The sequence below is a fragment of the Astatotilapia calliptera genome, chromosome 4, assembly GCF_964374335.1.
Source record: "Astatotilapia calliptera chromosome 4, fAstCal68.1, whole genome shotgun sequence".
Classification (NCBI taxonomy): domain Eukaryota; kingdom Metazoa; phylum Chordata; class Actinopteri; order Cichliformes; family Cichlidae; genus Astatotilapia; species Astatotilapia calliptera.
The window spans coordinates 5,434,664-5,454,461 of record NC_137425.1 but is presented as its reverse complement, the minus strand read 5'-3'; the positions used below and the strand labels follow the sequence as shown (position 1 = coordinate 5,454,461).

Sequence of the window (19,798 nt, the reverse complement as noted above, 5' to 3'; positions counted from 1 at the left end):
AACATTTTGTGTGCGATAGTGTGCTCTTTAATAGACACAATGAAACCTCATCCGCACACAGGAAGTTTTACCACTTCCCTTTTCGAGTTAGGTGACATTGCCAAAGAAAAAGTAAACACTACCACCAAAAGCAGGGTGAAATATCGACAAGAACAAAGTGTTCAGATATTATATGTTTATTGTGCATAATAAAGCTCCATTTATAGTGAGAATAAAACACATATGGTATATTGGAACATTGTGCAAATACTTGAACTGACACATAAACTGCTTCAAAATGAATGCAGTAAAATTCATTTTGCTAACGATGTAGGTAAAATCATAATTAATGAGGGATAATAACATTATAAATTAAGGTTGAGCCGGATTAGCAGAAACTTTTATATGATCTACAACAGACATGGCCACATAATGTCTTCATATCTAACTGGCTTTAGGGAATACAATGCATACATCCATAAACAAACACAAAATATTTATTAAATGTATTTGAATATATTAATCCAGTTTTCTGACATCTTGAACATTAAAACATTGCACAAATGATCCTATATGGAGAAATATTAGTGACGGATAAGGTATAGTCTAGAAATTGCAAGATGAAAGCAAAGAACGAATCCTTCACGTCGAAGCCGAGTCTCTTCTGGTTAGGTTTTCAAGTGAATCCTGAGATCTGTTTTCAGTCCTGAAAAACAGACAAACAGATAAATAACCAAACAAATCAATACATCACCCCCTTTGGCCCAGGTAGAAATAATCTTCCCTTTTAAGTCTTACCAAATTCGTAAGTGCGTGTTATTTTATGCCATACGTGAAGCTCTTGCGAGCAAAACTCTGGTTTTTCCATGAGCTTGATTTGTCCACAAACACGCCCATTTTTGACAGGATGGCCGGTGGAATAGGATGAGTGTTGCGTGACACATACAGCTTTTTCAGACTTGGATTAATAGGAGTGGGTTTATATTCCGTGCATGACTTTCCAGTCAGACTCGGAGCACATTGCACTTCCACTTTGTAGAACAGCTGGCCGTGCTGCAGAGGACAGAGATCGGTTGTAACTCCAGAAGTCAAAAGTGGCTCACATTCTCCCAACAGGTCATCGTCCCACTTGCTGTCCTCGTCCCAGACTTCAAATCTGAATTTGGTAATTGATGAGACATCCTGCGTGCCCAGGTCGATGACAGTGGCCCAGTGTGGGTTGTTGTTGTTATAAATGACAGGAGTACGCTGAGCCACTGTTCCAGCAAAGTGCACCTTCACATAGCCATCTGTAGCTGTGGTATGGTCCCCCCACAGATCAGTGGCCCGCTGTACTGTTATGATGACCCGTGCCATACCTTTACGAGCTGGGCAGCAGTCTTGGTTCACGGCGGGGTCATTGTGGCACTGGCAGACGCAGGAATCCCTCGAGTCACTCTTAATCCCAGCCTGACAGCGAGCGCTGCAGTTTCTCCACAGGCCTTTCTCCAGGATGTAATGGCTAATGGCAGAGCGCAGGTTTTTCCGGGCTTTGGCTGTGGCAGGAAGCAACTCATGAAGGGAATTTAAGGAGTATGAAATGATATCTGGATTTTTTGGTAGGGTTTCCAGCCATTCCTTGTAGGCAGCTGGATTTTTTTCCGCAGAGAAGAGAAGGTCTGTGTCTGTGGTATGCCCACCTTTTATATCTGTAAACCTGCAAAAGAGGGGACTATTTCAAACAGATGTGCCGAAATCTTAGCTGAAAATATTAGCGTGAGTTGTTAAAGGGTGAAAACAGATAAAACATTTCAGGTAAAGTGAAATCATGTAGTTTAAAATAGACATGCATGTGACTGAAAGTAGCCTGGCCAAGCTGGACAATGCAACATCACATAACCTCAGGAACGACTAAACAAAGCACTGGAGGTGTTCACTCGAGCTCCCGCCTTTCCCATTACTTGTCTCAATCCAATCAGTCATTGATGGGGGGGAATATTGGACAGGACGTTTTGATGTTGTTGTTGATCAGTGTGTAATGTTCTCTACCTGTCATTGAAGAGGTCGGAGAAAGAGTTCTTATTTTCCAACTTCTCTGAAGCTTTCTGGCAGTGTTTTGTTTCGGCTTTTATTGTAGCTTTAATGCTCGCAGACGCCTCAGCTTCCAGACACAGCTCCACCTCCTCCAAGCTGAGTCCCTGCAGGCTGGCCTGACACTGCTTGATGCTGGTCACAGAGTCAATACTTCCTCCGAGCTTTACCTGGGATGATACATGAAAGACATATAAAGAAAAGTTTACTTCCTTTTACAATGCCAACTTTTATTGATTAGATACTGTGTTTACATATTTTCCTTTACCTTTGTGATGTAATGGGTACCGAAGTTGTCAATCAGTTTGTAAAATCGTTGTTTGAATTCTGGGGCGTAATATTTGGGAAGATCTTTCACTGCTTTCCGAAATTCTGTGTGCAGCTTTGGAGTATTTGACACTCGGTAGCTTGTTCACAGAGAGAAAAGACAGAAAGAGTATAAAACAAGCGTGTGACACTATCGCATTTATTTCATAAAGGGTGGAGTTCCTTACCTGTAGTACTCACACGACACACTCTGGCTAGTGAAGCTGAATTTGTCACTCTTTGTTTTCTCCATGGAGTACTCTGCCAGTTTAGAATTGGTACCAGCCAGCATAACAGAGCCACTTTTGTCATTTATTTCAACTTCTAGATCGGTCTTCCAGTTGTTTTCAACAGAGGAGACGCTGGAACTGACAAGAGACTCGCTGGATTTGTGAAGTTTAGTGGAAACTTTGGCGCTGCAGGACTGCTTTGCCCTCCAGTCCACCACTGTCAGGGGTAGCTTTTGCTTTATGTTCTCAAGATAAGGGTTGGTACACAGCATGCATGTTTTATCTTTGCGTTTCCACACATTCATGTTGAGCACGAAGGCCCCTTTACGTTCCATTTTGGTGATGTCGAAGCCTTCTCCGGCCAAATTGATGCCCGGAGCAAATTCTGCATCGGCGCACTGTTTCGGTGTCCCGTCTGTGCACGACTGAAACGTGCAGTGAGGGAGGGACAGCAGGAGGCCAGCACAGATCCAGATGTTCACCTGAAACATGTTGCTGCTGATGTGGACGCTAAAAACAAACAAACAAATGAAGGTTTTCAGTTAAATAGAAACAAGTATGTTTATTAGTACACAAAGAGTTCCTTCCAGTTTTTAAATTCTAAACGAGACCTGACACGATATCAAATCTTCGCTTAAAGAAAATGAACACTAACAATGTAACTGCAATAAAACAGCACATGCAAATTAATGATAAATTCAAGAAATATTTTTCAAGACAGAGCATGAAAAATTTGTCTTACATCTTCCGTTTTTGAAAAATTAACTAAACTTAAAATGCAAGTGCAGAGAAAAGAACAGCTACACTGACAAGATATCGAGTTTTCCATTTTTAAACCAGAAGAACTCTGAGACTGCAAACCTCCTCACTCTCTAGGCAGTATTTATTCTTTACGCTCACTGAGTCACAGCAGCAGTTGGGGAAGCCTTGACTGAAACTCTCCAAATCAATCCAGAGCTTTCAGTCTCTCTAAAAATCCTGAATCAGAGACTCCTGTTTGTACACTGTTTAATCCCCAATATTTCAGTCAAGATAAACATCTATCATCTATAATAATGCGTGAGCCCTCTTCAGATGTGTAATTGTGCATTCGGTCACTTCTCTAAGGCCTTTTTAAAGTATTTCAAAGCTGATTTTTTTTTATAGCTTAGGACTACAACAGCATTTGTTGTTGAAAAGTTCCAGTCAGGTTTTTCTCCTACATAAAGCATATTTGGTGGCTTCAGACAAGATAGCGTTATTTTAATGTTGCTGGATGTTACTGGTGCTTTAGTAGTCTGCAGAGCCCTGTGGTTTAAAATCTTATCATCAAAGTGGATCAGTTTCACTTCTGACTGATTATATTACATCTTGCTTTGAGACTTCTTTTTTGTGGTCTACCTCAAAGCTCTATTTAAGTAAGGACCAATTGTTTTATTTCAGTACACTTCGACTTGCATTTAGTTTTAGAAAGTACTAAATATATAAATAAGGCTGGTACGTTTGTAACAAGGTCAGCTATGATGTTTTTTGGGGGTTGTTATTTTGGGGGGTAATATAAAACTTTTGATCTTTTAAGAGAAAACTAAGGATATAGATCTGACTTTGGCTCCAAAGATGTTAAATTTCAGAGCACTGAAAGTTTCCTTTAGCTAACTGAGAATGAAAGAACCCTTTTCATATTAGTCAGCCTCTCGGGTTTTGTGAGTAGTCCAACCAACATTTCCAGCATTTTAAAATGTTTCTTCACAATTGAAGGAGTCAGCCTAAGATTATTTTGAAATAACACTTTTAAAAACTAATTGTTGTGTTGCTTGAGGTTTGCTAAGAGCCGATCCTGATTTTATTATTATCGTGGTTTTTTTTTTATACACATGGAACAACATTGATCGGCACAAGTATGTTCTATCCCAAAACTTTTTTGATGTTCTGGGCAAATTCTCCTGCAAAAATATAGAGAACTGTGTAAAAGTCTTAAGCGTTCTATATATTTTCTGTCCCTCTCTCCTGTTCGTCATGTGGTTAGCTCTCGCATTACAAATTCCTCTACTGCTGTTAAATTTCTGATGCTTTCAAGTTAGTTTTACCTCCTTATAACGATGTGGATTTACTAACAAATCTTTTTAAGAACTCTTGTCTCTCTACTTTAGACAACGTTTGTCCTGTGAAACCAGATTAGCTCCTGTTTCTAAGTTGTCCCCCTGGATAAATGACAACATTTGCTGTTTAAAGCGTTCCTGCCGCAAAGTTGAGCGACTATGGAGGAAAACACTCCTCTCTTTCACTTAAAGGACCTTTTAGTTGCATTTAACACTTCAGTTCGTGATGCGCGGGCTGCCTATTTCTCAGACCTAGTATCAACGAGCAGAGGTAACCCCAAGGTACTTTTTGACACCATTAGTGATATTGTTGCTCCTGCTCCACCTGCTGTTTCAATTACTTCGAATTACCTCGAATGAAGATTGTGAAAATTTTCTTTCTTTCTTTGTTGAAAAAGTTCATAATGTCTGTCTTGTCTGCCCCAACTCCACCTAGGCCTGTTCTTTTAGAAAGATTCTTACCTGCGTCCTTATCTCAGCTGCTCAAATGAGTTAATTCGATGAAAGCGTCCTCCTGCTCTCTTGATATTTTAGCTGGATCTTTGTTTAAAAATGTCTTTCAGTCTGTTGGTCCCTCTGTGCTTACAATTATCAATACCTCATTGGTTTCTGGTGAGGTCCCTGGTTATTGGTTCAAAAAAACCTAAGCTTGAACCTTGGTGACTCAGCTCTGACTTTGGACACTCATGCTAATTTGTTGGTTCGCTCCAGTTTTTAACATTTAAAAATATTGCTAAGCTGAGTCCCATTGTATCACGCTCAGAACTAGAAATGGTCATCCATGCATTTGTCTCATCTCATTTGGATTATTGTAATTCTTTGTCCACGTGTTCATGTAAAGCCTCTGTGGATCATCTGCAGGTTGTTCAGAACGCTGCCGCAAAGCTTCTGACCAAGTCTTCTAAATACTCTCACGCTACACCTCTGCTGATCCAGTTGCACTGGCTCCCCGTAAAATTGACTTTGACATTCAGGGCTCTGCATGGACCTGCACCAACCTATATCAGAGATCTTTTACATCCGTACATCCCCAGCAGGTCCCTGAGGTCAAGTGATCAGGGCTTGCTGGTTGTCCAACATACGAGGCTGAAAACGAACGGCGATAGAGCGTTTGTAACTGAGGCCCCCAGACTCTGGAACTCCCTTCCTTTGAGCCTGAGATCTGTGGACTCAGTTGTTTCATTTAAAAAACAGCTTAAAACTCATCTTTTTAAACTTGCTTTTGGTTGATTTTTACTTTTATGTTTCAGCTTTTCTGTGAAGCACTTTGTGATTTTTATCTTGAAGGTGCTATACAAATAAAATGTTACTTACTTACTTACAAGGAGCTAAATATACAGTTCTTCAGGCTTTCTGAAGGTCTTTCAAAGGTTTTCTTTGGACACTTGTTGCTTTCACAGTGGTTTTCAATCAGTCCTTGTACCCCACCAGTTCCTAAGGAATATTTTTTTATTGCAACATCTGTTTTTGTCTTAAGTACTGCATTTCCATGTATGTCTGCACGTACTTCAGTTTCATCTACTTATTATTTTCACAGCAAACTATAAAGAGGGGTCGGCCAAGACTTTTGCACAGTCAGACTGCAGACGTGATCAGACGTTATCTGTTGTGGCTCTTCCACCTTGTGGCATCCTCCTTACCCTTTGATCTTTTTTTTTACTGCATTGGATTTTTTAATAACCAGAATTATTGTATTTTTTCCTCATTAAAGAGCTTTTGAGTCTCCAAACCTTCTATGACGACTGTGGTTTAGCACTTTTTGCGCTTAAACGAGCTCCGTGTTGCAATGGACTTGAGTTACACATAGCAACTCGCTGAACATTTAAATGCATTGCTTTCAAAGATGCAATATGACTAAACTCTACCACACGATTACTTCTGCTGCAAAACGCAGAATGATATGACCCCCCCCCCCCCCCCACCAGCACACACACAAATACACATATTGCTGCGTACATTTAGTGAAGAAAGAGATCATATCGATGTAAGCACATAAGCAAAGACTCACCTTCAGCTTGATGGTTCACAGTGCAACTGTGAAACTGACAGCAGTTAGCAGGAATACCAGTGCTTAATGTATAAGAGTCACAAAAGCAGGGCATGGGGGTGGGGTGAGGGGGTGTGGTATGAAGTGACAGTGGTCTTTAAAAGAACAGAGAGGAAACAAACAGTGCTTTAATAGCTCTATCGGTCTTCAGCTTACCGAGCACAAGGGGGAGGAGACGATGGTCTACAGACACACTTGCACAAGTAGTGACAACATAAAAGCTCGACTGGCTTTCCAGTCAGTGAGGAACCAGAGACCACAAACCTATCATTTCTCTGAAGTGGTGGGAGGGAGTGGTGGGTTCCTGAGAACCAAGGTTTCTTTACTTTGTACAAGTGGCGTGGTCTCACAAAAGCTTATTACAGGAAACAGTTTAAGCAGCAAATACTGACAAAGAAACACACATAATCTGTAGAAAGAGAAAATGAGGCCTCATACAGCATAAGAGTATTTTGAAAAGACATTTTATTTTGCAGTAATTAAAAAAAGTAAATCTAAGTTGCACAAATATAAAAAAGAACAACTATTAAACAAAGGAAACCTATGAAATTCAACAGCACTGCATGAAAAATATCTAACTGTGAATCCTTTTCATTCTCTCACTACCTTAAGGAATGGGAGTCACGCTATAAAAATGGCCGACAAAGCAACTAAAATGAATAAAACAGGCTAGCGCGTGTTATAAGTGCCTCTACATAAGAAATAAAAATGAACACTTGCTAAAATAATGCATATATATGATTTTTAATTAAGCTTGGATTTCAGCTTTAATATGATCAGCTGCAGTGATCATAATGAGATAGCTCATGCTTTATTACCAGTGGGCAGAAGTATAACCTTTACTTTGAACTGCTAAAGATGTTGTCACAGACATATTCACTGAAAACTAAAGATATAAAATATGTTTTCTGATCTTTTGTTCAGCCAGTTCTTTCTTCACAGATGTATTTGTTTTCTTTTATCATCAGTTGATAGTTTCATATATCAGTTGGTGGGGTTGTGCTAATTGGTGATTCTAAATTGCACATAGGCATGAATGTGAATGCAAATGGCTCTGTGAAAGACTGGCGACCTGTCCAGGGTGTAACATGCATCTTACTCTAAACCAGCTGGGATAGGCTCCAGCAGCCATGGATGAATGGATGGATTATCAATAGATATTTAATATGGAATACATTGTTCACGATAAATTTTTCTTTCTTTCCAAAGCTTCAATAGAGTCTCATCCAGGGCCAAGAATCTATAGTTTTTTAATTATTGTTATCATCAATATTGTGATATGTGGTTTAAACTAACATAAATAGAAATTTGCTGATACCTTATACTCTTCATCACATCACACTATTATTATATCATACTTGGGACTCTCGGTAGTAATGCTCTGATTTTTCCATGAACTTGATTTGTGCACAAACACACCCATCTCTGACAGGATGGCCTCTGGAATAGGACGAGCATGACGGGACACATAGAACTTCTTCAGACTTGAATTCATAGGTGAAGGTTTATAGTCCGTGCACGACTTTCCGCTCAGACTTGGAGCGCACTGCACATCCACTTTGTAGAACAGTTGGCCGTGGTTCAGATTACAGAGATCCTCTTTAACTCCAGCAGTCAGAAGTGGCTCACATGCTCCTAATAGGTCATCATCCCACTTGTTGTCCTCATCCCAAACTTCAAATCTCAGTTTAGCTGATGAAATATCCTCTGAGCCCAGGTCGACGACCATGCCCCAGTGTGGGTTGTTGTTGTTATAAATGACAGGAGAACGCCGGACTTCCTTTTTGTTGAAAATCACCTTCACGTATCCATCTGTAGCTGTGAAGTAGTCCCCCCACAGACCAGAGGCCCGCTGTATTGTTATGATGACCCGTGCCATTCCCTTACGAGCTGGGCAGCAATCTTGGTTCACGGCAGGGTCATTGTGGCACTGGCAGACGCAGGCATCCCTCGAGTCGGTTCTAATTCCAGCCTTACAGCGATCAGTGCAGTTTCTCCACAGGCCTTTCTCCAGGATGTAATGGCTAATGGCAGAGCGCAGGTTTTTTCTGACTTTGTTCGTGCTAGGTAGTAACTCATGCAGAGAGTCCAGGGAATATGACACGATGTCTGGGTTTTGTGGTAATGTGCTCAGCCATCCCTTGTAGGCTTCCGGATTTTTGTCCGCAGAGAAGAGAAGGTCTGGCTCTGTGGTATGACCACCTTTTATTTCTGTGAACCTGTGGAGCACAGAGTTGCTTGAACAGCTGCGACAGAAAGAAATCATAACAACTCTGGAGGAGTCAGTCTTTAAAGAGTTTAACTCTGAAGCCACCAGAAACAAGGCATAATATAGCTGTTAATTATTATGGTTTAGATATGGAAGAACAAGTCTGACACCTCGCTGGGGTTAGAAGAGATAACAAATCAGAAATATCTGAGAAAACTTTTACATACCTGTCATTAAAGAGGCTGGAGAAGGCAGACTTACTGTCTGTCTGCTGTATATCCTTTTTGCAGTGTTTTGTTTGAGTACTTATTGTGGCTTTAATACTTGCAGACGCTTCAACTTCGAGGCACATCTGCACTTCCTCGGCACTGAGCCCTTGAAGGCTGGCCTGGCACTGTCTGATGCTGGTGACAGACTCGATACTTCCCCCCAGTTTCACCTGGAATCAAATAATCCAACACAATTTGCATGTGTTACTCAGAAATGACTGACACAATTTTGCTGTGCTTCAGGTGCACTGTTGTTATTGTGGTTCACCTTGGTGATGTAGTGGGTCCCAAAGTCATCAATGAGTTTGTAAAACTGTTGTTTGGTTTCTGCGCTGTAGGTTTTGGGAAGCTTTTTCAGAGCTTTGCGAAATTCTCTGTGCAGCTTTGGAGCACTGGACACTCTGTAGCTGATTTCAGAACAACAATTAAACATCAGAATTGCATTTCAGCATTTTTATCTTGATAACAAAGAGACAGCGCATCAGAGTACTCGTATTCTTACCTGTAGTACTCGCAGGACATGCTGTGGCTTGCGAAGCTGTACTTGTCATTCTTGGTTTTCTCCATGGAGTAACTCGAGAGATGAGAATTGGTACCACCCAGCATCAGTGATGCACCTTTATTCCCTGCTTGAAGATCTAGATTCACCTTCCAGTCGTTTTCAACAGAGGAGACACTGGAACCGACAAGAGACTCGCTGGATTTGTGAAGTTTGGTGGAAACTTTCGCGCTGCAGGACTGCTTTGCCCTCCAGTCCACCACTGTCAGGGGTAGCTTTTGCTTTTTGTTCTCCAGGAAAGGGTTGGCACACAGCATGCATGTTTTATCTTTACGTTTCCACTGATTCATGTCGAGCACAAAGGCTCCTTTACGTTCCATTTTGGTGATATCAAAGCCCTCCCCGGCCAAATTGGCTCCCGGAGCAAATTCTGCATCGGCGCACTGTTTTGGTGTCCCTTCTGTGCACGACTGATACGTGCAGTGAGGGAGGGACAGCAGGAGGCCAGCACAGATCCAGATGTTTACAAGAAACATGTTGTTACTGAGTTGGAAATATTCATTTAATGAGCCTGTGTCATTGAAAGCTGAAAAGGAAAAAAAAAATCAAGGTAAAAAAACAGACAAGTGAAACGGTTTTAAGCAATGGTAGAAAAGAAGATCTGAAGGCCATTTCTAACATCTTAAATCATCATACTTATTTTCACAAGTCCATCATGGTTTTCAGCTTTGAAATTAAACACTTGAATATTTACTTCTTTTTATTTTGAATACGTTCTTCTACCTTATTTAGCACAATATTGCATTTTAATTAACTTCATTTATAGCCCACATAAGATGATGTCTTCTCAAAACAGTTAACTTTATGACTCAAACCAGTCAGCTCTTCAGTTGAGGCTACTCACCTTGTCTCATGTGTTTTCGCTGCACGCCAGCATCAGACTGAGAGCATCAGTGCCAGAATGTCGCCTTATAAAGACAAAGAAAAAAGGCTGAACATAACTGATGGTGTTACTTTGTGAGAAAAAACAAATACAAGTAGGGGGGTTTAGACTGGTCTAACAGTTGCCACAAAATGAACCTGTTATTTTTCTCATGTGGTTGTGGACACCGATCAAAGGTGAGAAGAAAACATTGTATCTGTTGCAACTCTTTTAACAGTTAACGGCTTTAAAACTAACACCAGCTCCTCAGAATGGAGAAAGGTGGGTTTGGGGCTGTGATATGAACTGAGTTAAAGAGTCTAGCTGATGAAGGTGTAATTATAATGAGTTCCAAAGATGAGGTGCAGCACAGCTTAAGGCTCGGGCACTGACAGTGTCAAGTTTGAAGTAAGGCGTCAGGAAAGCAGATGAACCTGAGTGAAAGGCAGAGGAAGGGGTGCAGGGTTGAAGGAGGTTTAAAAGACATGGGGGTGCCAAGTCAGTGAGAGGTTTCAAGTCACACTGGGCAACAGTCTTGGTGCCACGTTGAGTGGAAGCTGGATGAGAATGGGAGTAATATTGTCTGTAGTCTTGGTTTGAGTGATGACGCTTGCTGCAGAGTTCTGTACCATGCGGAGCAAACTATGGCGTTATTTTGGGAGGCCAGAGAGAATGGCATTCCAGTATTCCAAAGAACAGGTGATCAAAGCATGAACTAGAAAGGAAAAGGATGAAGTCCTGAAAAGTTACAAAGATGGAGAGATCTCACTGATAGAGAGTATTCTCCAAAATGACTCAAAGACTTCTGACACTATGTGAATTTTGTACCTGATATCCATCTATAGAACACTATAGAACTTCACTTTTATTGCCAGTGGAATTTTAGCTGATTGACTGTGACCCCACTGATGATGGCCTGTAGGAAGGAGGTGAGGACAGGAGGGGGAAGTTCTGGGTTTAGTAGAATAGTACATTTGTGTGTCGTCTGCCTAAAAATGTATACCAAAATGATGGACGACATCCTTTTGGTATACGTTTTTCTGTCAGTTTTCTGTCAGACAGGTAGGATGTAAACCACTTTAAGTGCTGTGTACTTATTTTCAGATGTTCTAACTAAAGAGCTTCAGTGCTGCTTGTCAAAACCAGCACTGAAGTCAAGAACGATGAAGATGGTGAGAAAGCCAGCATTGAATGTGAGCTGGAGGTCACTGGTGATTTTAACAGGAGCTGGTTCAGTACTGTGTCGAGAATAGAAACCAGACTGAAATGACTCATAAAGGTTTACTACTGATGCTACTGTATGTTCCAGAACGTTAAAGAAAAATGGGAGGTTGGAAATGGGTCGATAGTTGGTTAGGTTCAATTTTTGTAGTTATGATCGGTTACAGTGTAGGAAGATAGTCTTTGATCAAGGCAGTTGGAAGGGCATCCAGTCAGCACTCTGGACAGGTTGCCAGTTTGTTGAAGGGCTAACGCACGGACAGAAAACCATTCATACTCACATTCGTACCCACGGCCAAATTTGAATGACCAGTTAACCTAATACATGCATGGGTTCGGACTGTGGGAGGATGCCAGAGCACCCGCACAGGTGGGGAAAACACAGAAAGCCCCCATCCAGTCAATGGATTCGAACCCAGAGTCTTGTTGCAGTGGTGCTAACCAATATAACACCATGCCTCACATGTATTTGTAAGAACGAATAAATTATTACTATTCTCAACTCTAGACCAGGAATTTTACACTAAGAAACCAGCTTCAGTCTTCCGATGATATGTCGAATGTTTTTTCCGTATAACGGAATTTGTTTCCTCATACCTAGATTTATTATGATTAAAATAAATCATAATACTATTAATACCACGTCAGTAGGAATAAGAGGAACTTACTTTTTCATTATTACAGTCTTTATTTACGACAACTTATTTGCATATCCCACAATCAGAAAGAGAAAAATCAGAAAGATATATATTTTTAAATATTTCTTACTAGTGGGATCTCAAAAAAATATAAAAATAATTTGTAAATCTGTATTCAGGTTAAGAATATATTATTTTTTTAATCTACTGAAGGTAGTTCAATGAAGCAGAAAAGAACCAAAAGTTAAAAATCTGATTCTAATTTGAAACCAAAAATATTTTAAGATCAGATTTGTACCATAAAAACCATCTTTCCTTCTATCTTTGCTTTTCAAATAAAGTCAGTTGAATCATGAAAAGTGCTTCTGCAGAATTTCAGTAGCCCCAGATTTTCAGGCTCACTAATTTGGTCAGTAGCCTCAATGCATACTCTAAAGTCGAGACTACTCACCTTCTCTTGTGTACTCTTGCTTCACACCTGCATCAGACTGTGAGCATCAGTATCAGTGTACTGTGTTTTAAAGACAAACAAGAATGATTGAACATAACTAATGGGTTCGTGTTGTGGAAAAAAAAGTAGGGGGCTGGTTTAACAGTTTGTGACCACAAACTAAACCTGCTATTTGTCTCGTGTGCTTGTGAACAACGGGCACAGTTGTGAAAATATTATGCTTTATTTCTTGCAACTGTTTTCCCATGTACAAAATGTTTCTCAAACCAGTATCTGATTGATATTAACTGAGAATAAGTTGGATGCAAGGTAATAGAAAACAGAATAAAATCAGTGTGAAGGTCAAGTGTTAAACAGATGTTCAGACAGAAGCGGAACTGGGTGAAACATAAAGAATTGTAATTAATAAGTCATATTGTTTCTCTCAATTCTGCATTTCGTCAGAAAAGAGTCATTGTGAAACCTGGACCACATGATTAACATCGCATGTGGCCTTCACAGAGGTGGGGTTGTAGTTGCTACATGCCACAAGGTGGTCACAGTAGAGTGGGTTGAGAGGTAAGGGGTGGTGTAAATTGTTCAGATCTTCCACGGTTCTCGATCATGAGGGCTTTACAGGACGTCACCTGCTCCTGAGAACTCAAAGTATATCCTTTAATTTTGTGCAGTAATAATAGCAAAGTTGGCCCAATGATGACAGTAGGCTGGAGGCTATCCCAGCTGTCAAAAGGCAGGATACGGCCTGGAGAGGTTGTCAGTTTGCTGCAGACAGAAAACTATTCACACCTTCAGTGGCTGTACTCAGGGGGTAGAGTAAGTCAACAGCAGGCCTAACTATCAGAAGGCTGGTCCCTGGCTGCTCCAGTCTGCATGTCAAATATCCTTGGGCAAGACATTAACCCCAGATTACCGTCTGATAATTCCATCAGAGTATGAATGCGTGTTATTGTTAGATCAAAAGCACTTAAGCGTATAGGAAAAAAGTGCTTGCATGAATGGGTGAATGAGGCATATTGTATAAAGCCATGTTCCACAATTCTCGAGAAAGTAAAGTTATCTTTCCTACTCACACAGTAATACCTATTTTCATTTTTTTTTCACAAAGTTTGTTCTACATTCTAAAATACAAGGTTGTATAACCTACTGATGATAATTATCTACATTATTTTATATTATTCTAGAATTATGCATCAGCAAACTGAGCATCATAATGTGGCATAATGGGGCAGAAGGGTGACTGAAGTGACATTGGAGATGGCATGTTTGTTGGTGCTTAAATATCCTTGAAATCCTTGGTGATGCCACAAGTCAAAAGAGATCTTTCAACAGATAGAAAGGTAAAAGTAACTTAAACACTGACTTGTTGCAATGAAGGTATGCAGAAGATAATCTATGATCTTTGAAGATCATCTGCTAACTAAGAACAGGAATCTGAGGCTACAATTCATACAGGCTAACCTCCTGCTGATGGTGTAATATCAGGATATTTTCTTGGCACACTCCAGGCACTCATCTCAAACAGGTTCCTCAAACAAGACAATGAGTTCATTGAACTGAAATGGCATCGATAGTCAGCATATTTCAATCCAAAAGAAGACCTTTGGAATGTGGTGGAATGGGAAATTTGCATCATTAATCTGCCTTTGACAAATTTGAAAAATTGTGCCATAGTATTTCATCAGTATAGACCAAATCTCTAAGGAATGCATCACATACTTTATTGAATCTTTGTTATCAACACAGCTCTGAAGGAAAAAAGGGGTCCAACCCCAAGCAAGCAAAGTGCAAATGTTCCAATACATTTTCCATATGTATGTATGAAATATATATATATATGTACATATGTATTTATACATAACAGGACATGTGAAACATATGTAAGTATGTAACCGCAGTTCATTTTGAATGAGAAGGCACCACTCTGAGTCATGGTGCTTAACACAACAGCTATTTATGAATATGTACACACCCTTAACCTTGGTGAAAGATGCTACACAGGGTTAGGTCGCCTCGTCAGGCGTTAAAACCAGATGCAAGTGGGTTGAAAGCCACCTAGAGTGAAGCAATGGCATCCTTCCCAGCCTACATGCTGCATTAGGCCCATTTAACTTTTTCTTCTTTCGGCTGCTCGATTTACTCATTACAAACTGTTTCAACTAACATCAAGACTAAAATAAAAATTTAAAGATACCTTTTTGTCAAGTGTTGTGTGAAGTGGGCAGGATTGGAGGACCCAAAATGACAAAAAGCAGTTTTATTGCTGTACTATAGAAATACAAAACTAAACTGGAAGGTATTGGAAACTAGACAACCAGGCAGAACACACAGCTGAGAGTAAGGGATATTGGGGGGCGGGACAGACCCTAAATACAAGAGGGAATAAGGGCAAAGAGGAAACACCTGGGGAACACGGCTGGCAACAATCTAGCAGACGACACAGGGGGCCGCTAAACTGAACATGATGCACACCACCAAGTAAAACAAGAATCACGCACACTGAGACACAGACTGACAGAACCGGAGAGGGCGAGGGACAGAGAGACACACACATAGAAACACGAGTGGGAAAGTAGAGAACCAGGCAAACATGAAGACAAGCCTGATTTAATGGGGGCAAAGCTGAGGGAAGGACACAGAGACAAGACAAAGACATCAACGGGACCATATACGTACCAAGACAACCTAAACTAAGAATACTGAATAAATTCAAGAGAGTAAGCAAACTAAACTAAAAAACACAAGATACAAGGCAACTATAATGAATAAACAAGACTCAAAACTGTATTAATTGAAAACACTGGGTCAACCACCCAGGTATCCTAACACTTAACTACTTAGCGAAGCCAATTTTTCTTCACCGCATCACACTATCATACTCGGGACTCTCGGTAGTAATGCTCTGATTTTTCCATGAACTTGATTTGTGCACAAACACACCCATCTCTGACAGGATGGCCTCTGGAATAGGACGAGCATGACGGGACACATAGAACTTCTTCAGACTTGAATTCATAGGTGAAGGTTTATAGTCCGTGCACGACTTTCCGCTCAGACTTGGAGCACACTGCACATCCACTTTGTAGAACAGTTGGCCATGGTTCATATTACAGAGATCCGCTTTAACTCCAGCAGTCAGAAGTGGCTCACATGCTCCTAATAGGTCATCATCCCACTTGTTGTCCTCATCCCAAACTTCAAATCTCAGTTTAGCTGATGAAATATCCTCTGAGCCCAGGTCGACGACCATGCCCCAGTGTGGGTTGTTGTTGTTATAAATGACAGGAGAACGCCGGACTTCTAATTTGTTGAAAATCACCTTCACGTATCCATCTGTAGCTGTGGTGTGGTCGCCCCACAGACCAGAGGCCCGCTGTATTGTTATGATGACCCGTGCCATTCCCTTACGAACAGGGCAGCAATCTTGGTTCACGGCAGGGTCATTGTGGCACTGGCAGACGCAGGCATCCCTCGAGTCGGTTCTAATTCCAGCCTTACAGCGATCAGTGCAGTTTCTCCACAGGCCTTTCTCCAGGATGTAATGGCTAATGGCAGAGCGCAGGTTTTTTCTGACTTTGTTCGTGCTAGGTAGTAACTCATGCAGAGAGTCCAGGGAATATGACACGATATCTGGGTTTTGTGGTAATGTGCTCAGCCATCCCTTGTAGGCTTCCGGATTTTTGTCCGCAGAGAAGAGAAGGTCTGTGTCTGTGGTATGACCACCTTTTATTTCTGTGAACCTGTGGAGGACAGAGTTGCTTGAACAGCTGCGACAGAAAGAAATCATAACAACTCTGGAGGAGTCAGTCTTTAAAGAGTTTAACTCTGAAGCCACCAGAAACAAGGCATAATATAGCTGTTAATTATTATGGTTTAGTTAATGGAAGAACAAGTCTGACACCTCGCTGGGGTTAGAAGAGATAACAAATCAGAAATATCTGAGAAAACTTTTACATACCTGTCATTAAAGAGGCTGGAGAAGGCAGACTTACTGTCTGTCTGCTGTATATCCTTTTTGCAGTGTTTTGTTTGAGTACTTATTGTAGCTTTAATACTTGCAGACGCTTCAACTTCGAGGCACATCTGCACTTCCTCGGCACTGAGCCCCTTAAGGCTGGCCTGGCACTGTCTGATGCTGGTGACAGACTCGATACTTCCCCCCAGTTTCACCTGGAATCAAATAATCCAACACAATTTGCATGTGTTACTCAGAAATGACTGACACAATTTTGCTGTGCTTCAGGTGCACTGTTGTTATTGTGGTTCACCTTGGTGATGTAGTGGGTCCCAAAGTCATCAATGAGTTTGTAAAACCGTTGTTTGGTTTCTGCGCTGTAGGTTTTGGGAAGTTTTTTCAGAGCTTTGCGAAATTCTCTGTGCAGCTTTGGAGCACTGGACACTCTGTAGCTGATTTCAGAACAACAATTAAACATCAGAATTGCATTTCAGCATTTTTATCTTGATAAAAAAGAGACAGCGCATCAGAGTACTCGTATTCTTACCTGTAGTACTCGCAGGACATGCTGTGGCTTGCGAAGCTGTACTTGTCATTCTTGGTTTTCTCCATGGAGTAACTCGAGAGATGAGAATTGGTACCAGCCAGCATCAGTGATGCACCTTTATTCCCTGCTTGAAGATCTAGATTCACCTTCCAGTTGTTTTCAACAGAGGAGACACTGGAACCGACAAGAGACTCGCTGGATTTGTGAAGTTTGGTGGAAACTTTGGCGCTGCAGGACTGCTTTGCTCTCCAGTCCACCACTGTCAGGGGTAGCTTTTGCTTTTTGTTCTCCAAGAAAGGGTTGGTACACAGGATGCATGTTTCATCTTTACGTTTCCACTGATTCATGTCGAGCACAAAGGCTCCTTTACGTTCCATTTTGGTGATATCAAAGCCCTCCCCGGCCAAATTGGCTCCCGGAGCAAATTCTGCATCGGCGCACTGTTTTGGTGTCCCTTCTATGCACGACTGATACGTGCAGTGAGGGAGGGACAGCAGGAGGCCAGCACAGATCCAGATGTTTACAAAAAACATGTTGTTACTGAGCTGGAAATATTTATTGAAAGCCTGTGTTATTGAAAGCTGAAAAGGAAACAATTTAAGGTGAAAAACAGAGAACTGAAGCAGTTCTGCAGTATATAGTACGTTCTGTTATTTCTAACTTCTTAAAACAACCTTCTTGTGCTTAAAGTCAATGATGGTTTTCATCTGTCAAATTAAATGCCTAAATATTCATTCTTTTTATTTTGAATACAACTGAAAATTTCAACTTCTGGGCGTCTGTATTCATAGCCCCTAGAAGGTGATCATGAGTCCAAAGACGAAGCACAGCACAGCTAACGGTCCGAGATCCATGTTTCAAACGAGGACTCATTAGAGCAGCTGAAGCTCAGCGAAAAGCACAAAGTGATGTATGGGTGAAGGAGATCCAGATGATATGGGGATGCCCATTCACTGACAGCTTTGAAGGTGAGTAGCGAAATCTTGTATTGAGCAGCAGTCTTGAGTCTACATTAAAGAATGGGAGCCTGTTAAGCTGAATGAGAATGAGTGCAATATAATCAGTAGATTTGGTTTGTTTTGTATAAATAATAAATTTTTTAACCTGAATATAGATAAAAAAAAAACCCAAAAGATTTATACAAATATAATCTTTTAAAAAAAGTCTGTACAGAAGGTTATGAAGATATTATTTCAGAATCTACTGAAGGTGTTTTAACGAAGTAGAAAAGAACCAGAAGTTAAAATATTTTGGTTTCAAATTATAATCAGATTTTTAACATCAGATTTGTACCTTAAAAAAAAACATTGTTACTTCTTTTTTAAAACAAAGTTGGATAAATTTAAAGAGCATGAAAAGTGTCCCTGCAGAGCTTCAGTAACCCCAGATTTTCAGGCTCACTAATTTGGTCATTAGCCTAAATGCATACTCTAAAGTCGAGACTACTCACCTTCTCTTGTGTGCTTTTGCTTCACAAGTGCATCAGACTGTGAACATCAGTATTAGTATACCGTTTTAAAGACAAACAAGAAAGACTGAAGATAAATGATGAGGTCATACTGTTGGAAAAAAAAGTAGGGGGCTGGTTTAACAGTTTATTACCACGAAATAAACCTGCTATTTGTCTTGTGTGTTTGTGGACACTGGCCACAGGTGAGAGGAAATGATGCTTCATTTCTTGCAACTGTTTTCCCACGTACAAAAGCTTTATCAAACTAATATCTGCTTGACATTAACTGTGAATACATTTGACACAAGGTAATAGAATAAAATCAGTGTAAAGGTCAAGTGTTAAACAGCTTTTCAGACAGAAGTGGAACTGAAGGAAACATAAGGAAATTTTTAAAAAAAATGTCACGTTGTTCTTTCCATTGCATTTCTTCAGAAATGAGTCATAGTGAAACCTGGACCACATGATTTGCATCGCATGTGGCCTGCACAGAGGTGGGATTGTAGTTGCTACATGTCACAGGATGGCTGCAGAGGTAAGGGGTGGTGTAAATTGTTCAGATCTTCCACAGTTCTCATTAATGAGAGGTTTACAGGACATCACCTACTCCCTTCGAGTACTCCTCAGAACTCCAAGTTCGTCCTTTATCTTTGTGCAGTAATAATAGCATAGTTGGCCTGATGATGACAGTTCAGCCCTCATATAAAGTTGTCTGACAACTAAGGAGTGCAACACTTGAAACATTTTATAAGACACTGTATGCAAGTACACCCGCTGATCTGTGAAACCACTTTTACATTTCTTGGGTGATTTATACTATTTAGCTGTGGGTTTTTTTTTGTTTTGTTTTTTAAATTTTTATTCCATATTATAGGTTCATGCTTATCCCAACTGTCATGTGGCAAAAGCCAGTGTACAGCCCGGAGAGGT

The 19,798-nt window shown here is 40.7% G+C and overlaps 3 protein-coding genes across 5 annotated transcripts; all 3 read right to left on the bottom strand.

The window, feature by feature from the left end:
* Positions 1 to 160: 160 nt before the first annotated feature.
* LOC113020321 (perforin-1-like) lies at positions 161 to 6,789 on the bottom strand. Of its 3 annotated transcripts, XM_026164174.2 has the most exons (7): positions 6,672 to 6,765; positions 5,986 to 6,097; positions 2,544 to 3,095; positions 2,318 to 2,456; positions 2,008 to 2,219; positions 778 to 1,675; positions 161 to 685 (listed from the first exon to the last, which is right to left on the bottom strand). In XM_026164174.2, the coding sequence occupies exons 1-6, from the start codon at positions 6,763 to 6,765 to the stop codon at positions 796 to 798; spliced, it is 1,989 nt and encodes a 662-aa protein (XP_026019959.2). In that variant the 3' UTR covers positions 161 to 685; positions 778 to 795. The 3 variants fall into 3 exon arrangements, with proteins under 3 accessions (XP_026019959.2, XP_080156885.1, XP_026019958.1); XM_080300759.1 differs by lacking the exon at positions 5,986 to 6,097 and having other exon boundaries at positions 6,672 to 6,789; XM_026164173.2 differs by lacking the exon at positions 6,672 to 6,765 and having other exon boundaries at positions 5,978 to 6,097.
* Positions 6,790 to 7,157: 368 nt separating this feature from the next.
* LOC113020316 (perforin-1-like) lies at positions 7,158 to 10,636 on the bottom strand. Its single transcript, XM_080300756.1, has 5 exons — positions 10,592 to 10,636; positions 9,691 to 10,273; positions 9,457 to 9,595; positions 9,147 to 9,358; positions 7,158 to 8,929 (listed from the first exon to the last, which is right to left on the bottom strand). The coding sequence occupies exons 1-5, from the start codon at positions 10,599 to 10,601 to the stop codon at positions 8,047 to 8,049; spliced, it is 1,827 nt and encodes a 608-aa protein (XP_080156882.1). The 5' UTR covers positions 10,602 to 10,636; the 3' UTR covers positions 7,158 to 8,046.
* A 3,978-nt stretch (positions 10,637 to 14,614) lies between these two features.
* Positions 14,615 to 18,164, bottom strand: LOC145428511 (perforin-1-like). The gene is made up of 4 exons (XM_080300755.1): positions 17,419 to 18,164; positions 17,185 to 17,323; positions 16,875 to 17,086; positions 14,615 to 16,656 (listed from the first exon to the last, which is right to left on the bottom strand). Exons 1-4 carry the CDS (start codon positions 17,949 to 17,951, stop codon positions 15,774 to 15,776), a joined length of 1,767 nt encoding a protein of 588 aa, XP_080156881.1. The 5' UTR covers positions 17,952 to 18,164; the 3' UTR covers positions 14,615 to 15,773.
* Positions 18,165 to 19,798: the final 1,634 nt, after the last annotated feature.

What these genes read in the sequence shown, in the direction of transcription:
- LOC113020321 (XM_026164174.2), bottom strand. Translation starts at nt 6,765, where the DNA reads ATGCCCTGCTTTTGTGACTCTTATACATTAAGCACTGGTATTCCTGCT. An exon ending in AACTGTATATTTAGCTCCTT is followed by an intron (nt 3,096 to 5,985) that starts GTAAGTAAGTAA and finishes GTTTGTTTTTAG; the next exon opens with CGTCCACATCAGCAGCAACA. An exon ending in TCCGACCTCTTCAATGACAG is followed by an intron (nt 1,676 to 2,007) that starts GTAGAGAACATT and finishes CCTCTTTTGCAG; the next exon opens with GTTTACAGATATAAAAGGTG.
- LOC113020316 (XM_080300756.1), bottom strand. An exon ending in GGACCCACTACATCACCAAG is followed by an intron (nt 9,359 to 9,456) that starts GTGAACCACAAT and finishes ATTTGATTCCAG; the next exon opens with GTGAAACTGGGGGGAAGTAT. An exon ending in TCCAGCCTCTTTAATGACAG is followed by an intron (nt 8,930 to 9,146) that starts GTATGTAAAAGT and finishes TGTGCTCCACAG; the next exon opens with GTTCACAGAAATAAAAGGTG.
- LOC145428511 (XM_080300755.1), bottom strand. Translation starts at nt 17,951, where the DNA reads ATGTTTTTTGTAAACATCTGGATCTGTGCTGGCCTCCTGCTGTCCCTC. An exon ending in ATGTCCTGCGAGTACTACAG is followed by an intron (nt 17,324 to 17,418) that starts GTAAGAATACGA and finishes TTCTGAAATCAG; the next exon opens with CTACAGAGTGTCCAGTGCTC. An exon ending in TCCAGCCTCTTTAATGACAG is followed by an intron (nt 16,657 to 16,874) that starts GTATGTAAAAGT and finishes TGTCCTCCACAG; the next exon opens with GTTCACAGAAATAAAAGGTG.